The 14,219-nt window shown below is 38.0% G+C and overlaps 1 protein-coding gene across 2 annotated transcripts; it reads left to right on the forward strand.

Annotated features, from left to right (window-relative positions):
* The first annotated feature begins 1,775 nt into the window (after window positions 1-1,775).
* On the forward strand, window positions 1,776-13,580 carry si:ch211-117c9.2 (solute carrier family 26 member 6). 2 transcript variants are annotated; one of them, XM_042003581.1, is made up of 19 exons: window positions 1,779-2,118; window positions 2,844-2,983; window positions 3,249-3,359; window positions 3,463-3,635; window positions 3,751-3,915; window positions 5,867-6,019; window positions 6,252-6,334; window positions 6,526-6,673; window positions 8,449-8,562; window positions 9,498-9,575; window positions 9,687-9,782; window positions 9,885-9,991; window positions 10,104-10,173; window positions 11,694-11,786; window positions 11,910-12,020; window positions 12,127-12,489; window positions 12,606-12,660; window positions 12,875-13,005; window positions 13,123-13,580. In XM_042003581.1, exons 1-19 carry the CDS (start codon window positions 1,979-1,981, stop codon window positions 13,147-13,149), a joined length of 2,358 nt encoding a protein of 785 aa, XP_041859515.1. In that variant the 5' UTR covers window positions 1,779-1,978; the 3' UTR covers window positions 13,150-13,580. The 2 variants fall into 2 exon arrangements, with proteins under 2 accessions (XP_041859514.1, XP_041859515.1); XM_042003580.1 differs by lacking the exon at window positions 13,123-13,580 and having other exon boundaries at window positions 1,776-2,118; window positions 12,875-13,107.
* The last annotated feature ends 639 nt before the right edge of the window (window positions 13,581-14,219 follow it).

Genomic DNA, 14,219 nt, shown 5'->3' on the forward strand with positions numbered 1-14,219 from the left:
ATTTTAAAAAGGTGAAAGCAAAAATTTCTGACTGCTTGGACCCAACAGTCAGAAATCATAAGTTTTGTTCTACAAGTACAAGTGATTACTATTCTGAAATAAAATAAATTCAAATAGCTGATGTCCACAAAGCAGAAGAATACTCTCAGAGATAGAATTCAAGATAAATTATGAAGATCAAATTGATCATGTTGTATTTAAATGGTAAAAGGAAGATGGATTTAATTAGTTTATGAGTAAATGAAAAAAGCAAACATCACGTCTTTAAAAAAAAAAAAAACAATACACTACTGGAAGTGATTACAGGAGGCAAAGTGATTTCCATGGTCTTCTTAACTGTGTCCTGAGCTGATCATCATCAGAAATCAGTGGATTATTTAAAGCTTTTGTAGAAGTAATTAAGCAAAACACACCAACAAAGAACAGAAATGCTCATAGCTGGTTTTTAAGGAGTATTTAGAGGCTTTGAAACTTGCCTGAGCTTTTTGTTGTACTGAGACTTGAGCTTAGGTTTATTTCATTTATTTTTTCAACAGCCATACACTGCTCACAGTTACAGGAAGAGAAAACGTATATGCAAATTTACAACATTTAGTCCAAGATAGAGGTTACAAAATTTAACTGGATTTTCCCAGTAGCAAATCAGGCCTCAGCTTTCTTGTAGAGAACAGAAATGTTATTGCTTTATCCTTAGAAGGGATGTTACGAAGCTACGAAGATATTATTCTTCAGTCTGCCAAAGCTGAATGAATAAATACCTCACAGTGGTTGAACTTTCTAAAAAAAAATATTACAATAGGCAGCAGAAGAAAGTCATGATGTTTGTTTTTTTTAAGACAATACAGTGTTAACAACCAGGAACACTACAAATGGGACAGTATAAAAATACATAGACTAAATAATAATAATAATAATAATAATAATAATTATTATTATTATTATTAAGTTGGTAAAGACATAGAAACAGTATACAAGGACAATAAAAATGAGCAACAGATATCAGAATTTGAAAAGTATTGCTGTTCAACCTGCAGTGATGCAGTGTGTCTCTTTTACATCAGATTTGCTTGTTTGGCCTGTAAACATTAGTTGCCATAGATTCTTTTGTGTTTTTAACTACCCAGTTGTCTCATCAAACTGTCTGATCCACCTTAATGCACTCCGTCATTTTTCAAAATACACCCAGCCATCATCATCATCGATATTTATAGCGCTATTTGAACTCATGCTGCTCCCACAACGTTGTCCACCCTGGCTGCTTCCACCACGTCCAAAAACTTGCCGTAATATTGGAATTCTGCCTCCCCGACCTCAGTAAAGCCTCAGAGTTGTCATCTCCCACATTTTGCTTCAGGTACGTTATTGTTATGGATTTACAGAAGCATCACTTTCACTGTCGCTGGATCAGAGATGCCTGAGAAAGTTTTTGATATTTGCTGCGTTCTCTGTAATCCACTTATGCAATACCAACTGTGAGCACTTCCTCATCGGCTGTAGGGTGTTTTTGAAATGCGTTTTTCCTCACAAACTTTAAATAGACCCCACACCCTCCCCTCGCATACCAATTGTGTTACACTGAAAATTTACATGTCTGCCATCTAGCGGTGAAAAGTGGTAAAAGGTTTAAGCTCTCTTTCTGGACATGTGGGCTGGGGCTTCTCGCTATTTTGCAACTTTGGCCCTTAGAGGGTTAATCATATAATCCAACACACTTGCATGCACACACAAACATGTTACCTTAGGTGTGTGCATGTAGATCAGGGACGTGTGGAGTGCTGCTGTCTCTTATGAGGACAGGAAAGGAACAGTCACTCCCACACTTCAACAAGAAACAAGACAGGCAGTCAGAACAGAACTATGCTGTGGTGTCACCCTTTAACTCTCTCTCCTACACACTAGGACCTCGAGCGGACAGCAGGAGCTTAAACAGACAGCAGCTGTCCAGACATCTACTGAATTTGTTCAAATTAACAAGGACATGAAGGAGACAGACTTGTCATCTGGAGAGTATGTTGAGCAGAGGGAGGCTCTTGATGAGTTACGTCTGGATGAAGTGGCGCAAAAAGGGAAGTGGTCCACCAAACCAACTCTGACTGAACGGGTGAAAGACTCGCTGAGGTAAAAGCAGAGATGAGAGGATGCAGTGGATGGAGGCAAATGAGAAAACACTGACAGAGAAGCTGATTTTGAGATGTCAGTACTTTAGAATATAGTATTTCAGAGACTGTATGTGTGGCTTTAGTTGTTTAACTTTTCACTCAACCTGTTAAAATGACCCATCAGTAAATGATTTATCAGAGCTTACATTATGAGTTTTATCAGAATTACTGATAAATAAAAGAAGACTGAAAAAAACAAAAACACTTGTAAAAAGATTGAAAAAGACTTCCAGTTATTTTGAAGAGGATTTTAAGACAGATGTATTCATATACACTACCAGTCAAAAGTTTGGACACACTTTCCCATTAGATATAATGGGAAATGCGTGTCCAAACTTTTAACTAGTGCTGTACAAATTTGCTTTTAACCCTTTGTGGGAAAACTCCTCAAACTATTTGTTCTTTGTGACAAGTATTAAAAGTGAACAGTAGTGTATTAATATTCTGGTATTATCATAAGTGTTGCAGCTTTACAAGGCAAGCTGATAAAACCCGTTGCAGATGGTATAGTTCACAGTTCTCATTTGTCTCCTTTCACATAAAATGTATTAAAAAGCATGCTATATTACTTGGTGAATAATGAGAATGCTCATTCTGTATTCTGTTATTTGAGCCAAACTAAAGAGCGTAATGGTGACACCCTGCAGTCTGATTGTTTTTATATTTCTGTGACTGCCACTGCAGGTGTTCGGTACCCAGGCTGAAGCTAATACTTTTGAGGTGGATTCCCATTCTCGGATGGTTGCCTCGCTACTCTTTCAGAGAAAATGCCTTAGGTGACCTGATATCTGGCTGCAGTGTGGGCATCATGCATCTGCCACAGGGTTTGTATCTATGGATATATGCACTGAAGGAGTTTTTCCACACACCATGAAAACTTTGCAGAGGTTTCATTTTTAAGGTACAGCTCAGCGTTGAGGCAGACTGAATAATAAATTAAAGAAAAACAAATAGTGGCATTATTTAAACCTTGCAGCATCATTGTCAGATGTCAGTGACATCAATCATTTAATCTCATCGTCATTAAAAAGAAGAATGTTTAGCATATTTGTTAAAAGACAGGCTGTCTTACTCATTTTGTTTCATCAGGTATGGCATATGCTCTTCTGGCTTCCTTACGTCCAGTGTTTGGCCTTTACACCTCCCTCTACCCAGTGCTAGTCTACACCATCTTTGGTACTTCCAGGCACATTTCTATAGGTGAGTGGGAACATGAGACTGAGCAGAGCAGTATTAACTGATTCATCTTTTTGTCTTTGTGCCTGAAAATGTGTCTACATAAGCCTACGCCCCGTGTGTCCAGGAACATTTGCTGTGGTCAGCATCATGGTTGGGAGTGTGACAGAAAGACTGGCGCCAGACAGTGACTTTCAAGGAAATGTGACTAACGGGACAGGAAGTATAGACATTGACAAAAGAGATGAATACAGAGTACAGATAGCTTGCTCCCTTACAGTGTTGGCAGGAATCTTTCAGGTGTGTTTCCCTGTGTTTCTGTTCTGCAAAAACATTGAATTTTCAGTGAATTTTTCTCTTTAAGGTCACCTTTTTCCACTTTTAAATAACTCTCTCTGTAATTTTCTATCTGTAGATCTTGTTGGGCATCGTGAAGTTTGGTTTTGTGGTTACCTACCTCTCTGAGCCACTTGTTCGAGGCTACATGACAGGATCAGCATGTCACGTGTGTGTCTCTCAGCTAAAGTACCTGTTTGGAGTCACACCAGGTCGCTTCACTGGTCCTCTCGCTCTCATTTATGTGAGTTTGTCATGCCTCATCTCACATTTAAACTCGGTCTTGAGCTACTTATACTGAATGATTTTGGAACTAATCATTACATGTTATGTTGAAGGGTGTGGCCAATTGAGACTAAAACTTTATCAGTCAATCAATAAAATTTTATTAGCATAACCCTTTACAATAATGAAAAAGTACTCAAAGTGCTTCACAACAGAGTCATAAAAAGTACATAAAAACAATGCATAAAATAATAAAATTATTTTAAAAAACATAGAAACACAATTGGAAAGTGCTACAGTGCTGCAAAAGTGCATTAAACAGACTAAATAGGAATAAATATTCATAGAATAATTATCTATAGCCATCTTTAGCCAGTTTGGAGTATCTAGAAGTACAAGGTGTCAGTGGTTCAAAATACACTAACAAGACAAAATGAGCTGAAATATGAATTCCTAATATCCAATTCACAAGTTGCGATGTCAAAATTTAGCCAAGAAGTACTTCTAGACAGATTTTCAAAGTTTTGATGGGCAATTTAAATGAGGGACTTTTCATGCAGCAGATGGAAGCTGGATCACTGGATTCAGGCCGAGCTGGCGTTGTTCTGTTTGCTGCTATCATTAAAGATGCATTGAAATCATTCCTGTGATCTGCACCATATTTCGCAAGTGTAAGCTGCAATGACGATATCTCTATTATTAAAGAGGGCCATGACCTTTATTTAGCATATTTTCTTATCAACATGTACTCCTCTGCTCATCTAATCAGCACAGGCTGAAGAGATTAAGAACCTGATGTTCTTAAAAAAAAAAAAGATGTTCTTTGAACAAGATTTGGGACTCTTTGGTTGCTGCTTGAGTAAAAGTTGATCAAGAAACTAACAAATTTAATTCATGAAATATTGATACTTGTTATTAAAATGAGAAATAAGTATTTTGATCACTTATTGAATAAATAATAAATAAATAATAAATAATAAATTGTATTTAATTGTAATTTTTATCACATCTTTGTGATAAAAGTGAATAAACAGTTGAGTATAGTTAAATATCTCCATTTAGTTCTTCAGTGATGCATACTTGAACAGTCAGATTTTAGTTCAGTTGCATTTTCGACTGGCTCGTGTTCAACAACATTAGTTCCAAGAACTGTGCAGGCAGTGCAATATTTTATACTCAAAGGTCCTACACACCTATAGACGTGTATTCATTGGGTTATCTGCTCGGAGTCAAGTGTTGCTGAACATTACTGATAACTGGCGGCTTCTTAATAATTTATGACAAAGGTGTATTTTCACCTGTTCTAATGAGGGCAACTGTACATGCTCACCTAGTTTAAAAGAAAATCATTTCCGAGAATAGAAGTAATTACACCTACAGTTTGCACAGCGCTATGCAATCAAATGTTGTTTGCAAGACTCATTTTAATTGTCACCACTGACTGCATTATGTGGGTTTTGAAATCTGCGGTTAATTGAAATTTTCTCTTCTTACACTGCAGCTAGAAGCTACAAGAGTTATTCATATTACTTAAGATGCAACAATTAGCAGTAGACTGTGACTCATTTTTAAATGGACTGCATTTATTTATCTCTTGTCTGAAGAGCTGCACCTCACAGACAGTTAGCTAATCAGGGTGCTGCATGGCCCATCTATGAGAAGTAAGGCCTGCTATACCGGCTGAATCAGTTTGTATTTGCCAGTGAACACTGATGATTTTTTTTCGTTAAATAGCTTCAATAGTAACCAATCAATGTGCAGATAATTAAATACTAGCAAAATATATAAAGTTGCATTACCTTGGTGGGAAGAAGAAAAGTGAACAAATCTAAAGAGATAAAGGAACAAAAATTAAAGTACACCTGTACTGCAAAGGCGAGGCATCAGCACAGTAACTCTGCATCCTTAATTTGTTTTCCAGGGTTTCTTCTAGTGATGATGTCTTTTTTCCTTCATTGCCTTCCTCACAGACTCTGGTGGATATCTGCAAACTGCTGCCTCAGACTAAGGTGCCAGAGCTGGTGGTCAGTCTGGTGGCACTTGCTGTTCTCATTGTGGTCAAAGAAGTCAATGAATGCTACAAAAAGAAGCTGCTGATGCCGATCCCCATAGAGCTTATAGTTGTAAGTCCTTTGCTTTTCCCCCAGTTCTTACTTTTTCATTCAAACACAAGGTGCAGTGATTGGACAAACCCACAGGGGGCACAATGACCACACTTATAAAACTTAATTGAGGGATTATTAAAACTTAAAAAACAAAAAAAAACAAAAAACAAAAGGGAGGTTTGGTATGTGTTGAAAGTACTGATTCTTTCCATGTAGTGATACTAAACTAACAATGATTTTATCTAAACAGATAATAGCAGCAACAATTATCAGTCACTTCTGTGAACTCCGCAGTATGTACGACATTGATGTGGTTGGAGAGATTCCCAGTGGGTGAGTTCATCTTTGTGGCTTTGAATGTTATCTATAGAGCTGTAGATAAGAAATAGTAATACACTAAAAAAAGACACACACAAAAAGTGATATTCGATAAATACCAAGAATCAAAGATTCCAGGTGTTTCATTGTGTCAGTAATAAAACCTAAGTCATTCTTTTTTTTTTTTTTTTTTCTTCCTGTCCCAGGCTCAAAGCCCCTCGTGCCCCAGATGTCACTTTGTTCTCAGAGTTTATAGGTGATGCCTTTGCTCTGGCCATCGTGGGATATGCCATCAACATTTCCCTGGGCAAAACTTTGGCTCTCAAATACGGCTACAAGGTGGATAGCAACCAGGTGAGAAAACACACATACACTCATGCATGTGGTAGATTCAGATAGTTGATACTCTTCTTGAATAAATCACCATTAGGAGGGATGAGTCAAAAACTGGTGATATAATTAGACTTTAATCCCTCCCAGCTGGTGATGACAATCACTCTACTGGAAAAATGACTCCGGATGTTCCTAATCAAGCCTCTCCTAGACTGCGAAAACACAAATATCTGCGCCGATTTATATTTCTAGTGCTGACTTCCGTTTTAATAAAATGGATCATGCCATTTTTATATTCTTATGTATAGTGCAAAAAATAACTTTGCTTTGACATAGCTGTCTCACAGTATTGTGTAATAAAGCAAAAGCAAACAGTCCTCATATTTCAGCAACAGATGGGTGGACAGTCATTTTAGAAATATGTCAGCACTCACTGACAGGGTTTTTAACTGTTTGCTTGTTTCTAAAGCTACATAGAGCAAACTCCTTATTGCTCTGCAGGTTTTGCACGTCTTTTGAGCGGTTTTTACTCGTAAATTACAATTTTCCATGTGAGAAATGGCTTTCCATGTTTTTTCATGTATACAGATCATGTATGATTTAGTAAATTGAATTATCTTATTAATGATAATAATGGATTAGATTTATATAGCGCTTTTTCAAGGCACCCAAAGCGCTTTACATTGTGTATCCATTATTCATCCACTCCTCTCTCATACCTGGTGATGGTAAGCTACTGTACGCGTGTAGCCACAGCTGCCCTGGGGCAAGACTGACGGAAACGTGGCTGCCAATCCTCGCCTACGGCCTCTCCGACCATCACCGAACATTCATCCACATTCACATTCATTCACCAGTGATGCCAACACTGGAAGCAAGGAGGGTTAAGTGTCTTGCCCAAGGACCTAACGACAGATGACTGCGGGAGTGGGAATCTAACCGCCAACCTTCCGGTCAATGGACGACCTGCTCTACCACCTGAGCCACCTCCGCCCCAGTTGTTCTTAATAAGTGATTTTATAAATGCATGCATCATATACACACATCCATGAGTGAAAGTGAATTACCTAAACTACATAGAAAGTAGTTCAAGGACCCATTTAAATCAGGGGAACACCATCATTCAAAAGATGTTGCATTTTGTCTACCAGATTTTTGAGCAGTTTTTTATACGTGAGACAAAGCAAATAAAATTAATGAGAAAAGTTAGGATAAATTAATAAGAATTCTAGAAAACAAGAATCTAGGATCACAGATAAGTGGTCTGTGTTTTCTTGTTTATTCATTACAACTACTGGTTATACATTTTTCATGCCAAGTCACAGTCCAGGATTAAGCTGCAATATCTACTTTTCCCTAGTAAATTAAGTTATATAATCATGAATAGATTTATACAAACATACAAAAATACCTAAAATGACCTGTGTTTTCTCTCTTTTTTTAAACATGCATTCAGCCATAAGAATTTTTATCTCACCATTGTTCTTGCACATATATCAGCACTTCAGTGTGCATGAGTCTTGTAACTGGGACCCTTTTCTACAGAGAGATGGATTGGTAGCACTCTAAGAGCAGGCCTGCTAAATCACTGATGCCCAACAAGCTTTATGCAATCAAGTGTATTAAACATGCTGGCAACTGTTCTCCGTATGGCAGTAACTCAATGTGTTGACATAGTCATAATGATAATCAACAATGTCCTAAAGTTATTGACAGGAAATGTTTTCACTGTCAGAGATCTGTAACAATTAATCTTTACATGTAAATGTGTTTGTCTCACATTTGTTTTTCTCCAGGAGCTGGTTGCTTTGGGTCTAAGTAACTCTGTTGGTGGAATCTTCCAGTGTTACTCAGTGACTTCATCTTTGTCTCGGAGTCTTGTCCAGGAGAGCACAGGGGGAAAGACACAAGTAAGGAAAAATGCTGATGTGAGCAGCACAAATGCAGTTCTGCTAAGGATTTACGTACTGTTCACATGCTTCGTTATTTCATGAAGTATAAGTGTAGGGATGTAGATGTTATGGAACCCTCAAAACAGGAATACAATCAGCAGTCTCAAAGGGTAAAGCATCTCACATACATGGAAAGAATCTCCGCAGTCAGTTCTTAGAGCTCGGAGTTTTCTTTTACTTAGAAATAAGAGATTTTCTTTACGTTGACAAACAGCACACCAATAGCAGGGTGGTTCACAGCATGCATCACCACAGTTAGCTTCAGCAGTCGCATACTTTCAACCTGCATCACATCTCTGTCACCACCACCACGAAGACGCAGCACCTAAATAATTATTGGTTAAACCATCCTACAAAAATATGGTGTCCCTCACATTTCTAAATACCAATAAACTACTATTTACAACATAACTTCCTGGAAATTATTTACAAACTACATACATTGTACCTAGCTAAACTTAATACATAACAAAAAGCAAAAGTAACATTCACAGAAAACAAACTAATCAAAACCCCCATTCACTCCCATCCCTCTCTACTCTGACTCCTTGGTTCAGCCCAATCAGGTGCTTATTGGACAACTTCCAGCAGCTTGGGTCCTTAGGCTGCCCTCATGTGTGCACTCCATGAAGTCACGCCCAGCAAGACCTCAGAGAGAGAGAGATGTTAGTGACTTTTCCCAAAATAAATCACAACTACCTCTTAAGCAAAAAACAATGTGACAATATATGGAACACATTCGCCTTAGTGAGGGGGCTGTCACGCCACACCCTCACAATAAGAATTAAAGCCATCATTTTTTTTTAAATGTTCGCAGTATTGTAATGGATTAGATCTGATACTGGGGTTTGTTTTAAGACCATCTTTTGCATTGTTTTTATGTGGTTTGTCAGATTGCAGGTGTGATCTCCTCTGTTATTGTCCTGATCACAGTTTTGAAAATAGGTTCCCTCTTTGAGGCTCTTCCCAAGGTAATGCATTTTCAAGCCATTTCTCACCGTTCATCAATATAAACTCTGACAATTTTATAACCAATAGCATTATGGGTACATGTGAGTTCAACTGTATGTTTAAATCCTCAGGCTGTATTATCCACAATAGTGTTTGTGAATTTGAAAGGAATGTTTAAGCAATTCACAGATGTGCCCTCACTGTGGAAAACCAACAAAGTTGACTTGGTGAGACTTATTCTGCTTTATCAGTCTTCTTGTTCAGCTGAATATAGTTTACACTTCACTGTATTTGTCCACTGACTGTCAGAGTCCTGTATTTCCCTGTAGCTTGTGTGGCTGGTAACCTTCATGAGCACCGTCCTGCTCAACCTGGACCTGGGTCTGGCTGTCTCCATTATCTTTTCTATACTTACTGTCATCTTCAGAACACAACTGTAACTACACACCTTTTATTATTAATCAGTGATGAAAAATGAGCAACACTTGGGTTTTTACAGCTCTGCAGGGCAGTTCTTACAGAAATTATAACATTTCAATACTTTTCAGACCTCGCTACTCTATCTTGGGCAATGTACCAGATACTGAGCTGTATCTGGACGTAGACATCTACAGAGAGGTAAGAATATTGCTCAAAATCGTATGTATCCACAAACTGTTAAAGCCTAAGTTGACAAATTGTAAAAACTAGTTTTTACATTTATCATATGTGATATTTAGACCCGTAATTATCTTCAGATTTAATCATTTGGCTTCTGAGAATTAAAACACTGAGTAGCTTTCCAAAAGCCATCCTTGCTGTTTAGCTTTTGCCAGTCCTCTACCTTAATGCAGCCTTATTTTGGGCTATATTTACCAAATACTAGCATGCTAATACACTTATTCAATGTGGTGTAAAACACCAGAATGTTTGCATAAAAACAGCTGCATGGTACTGTAGTGATGATAACCATGTACTGATGTAATGATAACCATGAGCCAAATAAGCTGCTTAACTAGGCTGATAGTCTGGCTTCCCAGAATCTTTCCATCAGTCCTGTGTATATGGGATTTCTTTATTTCTATGAATACCACATGGAAAATTCACATCATGTGTACAGTGTTGGCAACAGAAACCCAAACAAGTTATGGAAGGGTCTTGTTTATCACTGTGTAGCATCCCTTTTTCTTTTAACAAGTCCAAAAATATCTGGGAACTGAGGGGACCAGCTCCAAATCCTTTGGGAGAGAAATACTGTCTCATTCTTGTCTTATACAGGATTTTAGCTGTTCTCCAGTTCAGGGTCTTTGCATTTCAAGATGTGCCAAATGTTTTTTAAAAATGATCTGGACAAGCCTGCATGTCCACCAGGTCACTGTACCTATCACTACAAACCATTCTCCATAAATGCAGGATAATCAAGGTCTTCATAGAAGAACACATCAGCTGGATAGCACAAGATGCATTGCTCTGTTTCATTTTCTATGTTTATGTTTAGATGCAAGTCTACTGAAATTCTATTTATTCCTTTGTAGTTGATAAAATCTCAGACTTCTGGAAGTGTTCCTGAGTACATGTAGTGATTTCCATGACAGACTCATGTCTGTTTTTAATGCGCTGCTGCCTGAGGGTCCAAAGATCACAGTAATCCAATACTGATTTTCATGTTTCCCTTGTGCACATAAATGTCACCAGATTCTCTGAACATTCGGGCTGTAGGTGAAGAAAAATTCAAAATCTTTACTTTGTTTACATTTTTTTTATTGAGGAACATTAAAGTCTAAAGCCTGCAGATTGCTGATTCTGCCACCCGAAGGTGCTGTTTTCCTTCCACAATCGTGTTACTGACCTGTTAGTCCAACTGTTTCATGTAGTATTACTGTTTGTGCTTTCTGTTGCAACTTTTTTGAGACATGTTGTTGCCATTGTATTCAAAACAAGCTATAGCCTTTCATAAAATAGTAAAATGTTACATTTACAACATTCAATGTTGACTATGTTCTATTGTGAATCAAATATCAAATTAAATCATTATACACAACATCCCCACTTTTTTAGGAATGGAGTTTATATAAGTAGGCAAATGATGCAAGCTACAATCACTAGATTTTAAGGGTAAACGAGATAATATCCTATATCTTTGCATATTTTCTATTCAGGCTAAAGAGATTCCAGGAATTAAAATCTTCCGCTCATCAGAAACCATCTACTACACAAATGCTGAGATGTACTTGGAGGTCCTTCAAGAAAAGGTGTGTATTTTTGTATCCTTGAAAAAGTGCAACGTAATCCTGCCCGTTGTTTACAGTTTCCTCGATTACTTGCCTCACTATCTTCTCTCTATCTTAATTGTGATGCTTGGCCTTTTTGTGCAGAGTGGGATTGATCTCGGGAAGCTGCAAATGGCAAAGAAGAAACGGGAGGCAAAGCAGAAGCGTAAACAACGAAAAGCGGAAAAGAAAGCCAAACATGAGGCAAAGAAACAAGTATGATATCCAAAAAGACACAAAGTTCTGCTAATTCTAAAATTATAACGATTAGTTATGAAAATAATCTGTTAAATTTCTGATAGTTCCGTTTTTCTTTTCCCAGAAAAAAATCTCCATTCACCCGTCCAATGGCACAAACACATTGAAGGATTTAGACCTGAATGAAGGGAACATTTCTGCAGCAACAATGGAGATGAGCATTGAAAATGGCGTAGCTTTAAACTTGACTGAATCAGCTACAAACAGCCCTACAACAGGCAAAGTAAACATGGCTTACCAAATTGAAACAAACAAATCAGACTCACAATCAAATACGGGCAACCATGTTTATGGCCGTGTGGCCAAAGCTTCACATCACGGTGATGAAGAAGCAGGAATGACCTGCAGATCAGACACGCACAGCATCATCCTGGACATTTCTACAACCAGCTTTGTGGACACAGTCGCTGTGAAGACCTTGAAAAATGTGAGTCAGTTAAAATAATTAATTGAATTCTTAGATATCATTTACATCTAAATGATCTAGGGTTCTTTAAAGAAAGAGCAACTAGCAAACAATGACGTTTGCTTTTGTTATTCCAGATTTTCAGGGACTTTGGAGAGGTTGATGTGGACATCCATCTATCTGGTTGCCAAGGTGAGGGACACACCAGACAAAACAGAGAATGAAGGCACTGCAGCTTTTGATAATCAGTGCTTCAAGGTTTCATCCTCAATGGTGCCACATTGTTTCCAGTCAAACATAAATAATATTATAATCATACTGACATTATCATAAACTATGATCACAAAATGCCTTTCTTGTTGTAATCATAAACACTTATCTGTCTGTATATGCGGCCATGTTTTAGTCTGTGTGGTGGAGCAGCTGGAAAGGGCAAACTTCTTCTCAGAGTCCATCCCGAAGAGCAAGCTCTTTGTCTCAGTTCATGATGCAGTACTTCATATTCTCAAAAAACACATGCTAACAGACTTCAAGCTCGTAAGTGGACATTATTTACATTCTTCATATTTCAAATCTACATTTTCCTCATTACTGCTGTGATGTACTCTTAAATCTTCATACACTGAGGCCTGAATCTTTTTTTTTTCTCTCTAGGCTGTTTCTTGTGATACCCACATGTGACCAACAGGGGTCACATTGTTTCAAATCAAGCTATTTTCCCTCTCCTCCTCCTCTCAGGCAGCAGCCTGTTCCATTGCACACTATTGGTCACCAATGTCTCCTCCTCTTTCAGTGGGGGAAAATGCACCACCTTAACATGGCGGCTGGCTGCCATGGGAATAGGGAGCCGTTGCTGTGGCAACAGGCTTTTTATGATATGGTCTAATGAGATGGCCAGAAATACGTCATTGCAGTTATCTCACTTTGTGGTGTGTGTGAGACAGGGAAGGGGCGGGAGTGGGAGAATGTAACACTGGACTAATAGGAGTCTGTATTTATAGCTGTATGAGAGTGAATAAAAGGCTGGGTACAAGAGGAATTTCATATGAGAGGTTGTTTTTTTTGGTCAGGCCCAACATGCACCTGTACATTTTATCAGTCTGCACTTGAAGAGAAAAAAATACAGATGACTCCCCAAGTCAGTCATTTATTCATTTTATATATGCCCTTGAACCAATTTAGGGTCACAAGGGGGCTGGAGCCTAGCCCAGCTGCTGTCAGAGAGGCAGGGTACATGCTGGACAGGTTGCCAGTCCATCACAGGGCAGAGTTAATCAATAAAATTACATTTCTAACCTTTATGAATATTTATAAATATATAAGGCCATGCCAGTCACTCCAGGAGGGTTCTTATTGCCCCTCATTTGCTCTAAAGCCCTGTGAGAATAATCTGAACGGCATTTGTAGCAGCACCTTTCAACAAAATGCTGGTATATTTATAGTCATCATTCACTTATGAGTGTGCTTCTATTTTTGGGATTCGGCATCATCTACTATTTTAGCTATCAGAAGGTAAACAGTGTTCAGTAGTCACTAAGTTTTCTGTGTTCGATATGCCAGCTTAACAAATGATAGCTTCTGTTTTGTTTTGTTTTTTTTTAAGCCTGACAAGTGCATTTATGTGTCTTATCACAGCATGTAAAAAAAAGTGTCCTCATTATAATGATTTCATGACTGCAGAAATGTGATGACTCATCGAGGCCATCTTGCCACAGGAGTAAACCATCAAGATAAATGATTCAAGTATTTGA

The sequence above is a fragment of the Melanotaenia boesemani genome, chromosome 13 (assembly GCF_017639745.1).
Source record: "Melanotaenia boesemani isolate fMelBoe1 chromosome 13, fMelBoe1.pri, whole genome shotgun sequence".
Lineage (NCBI taxonomy): Eukaryota > Metazoa > Chordata > Actinopteri > Atheriniformes > Melanotaeniidae > Melanotaenia > Melanotaenia boesemani.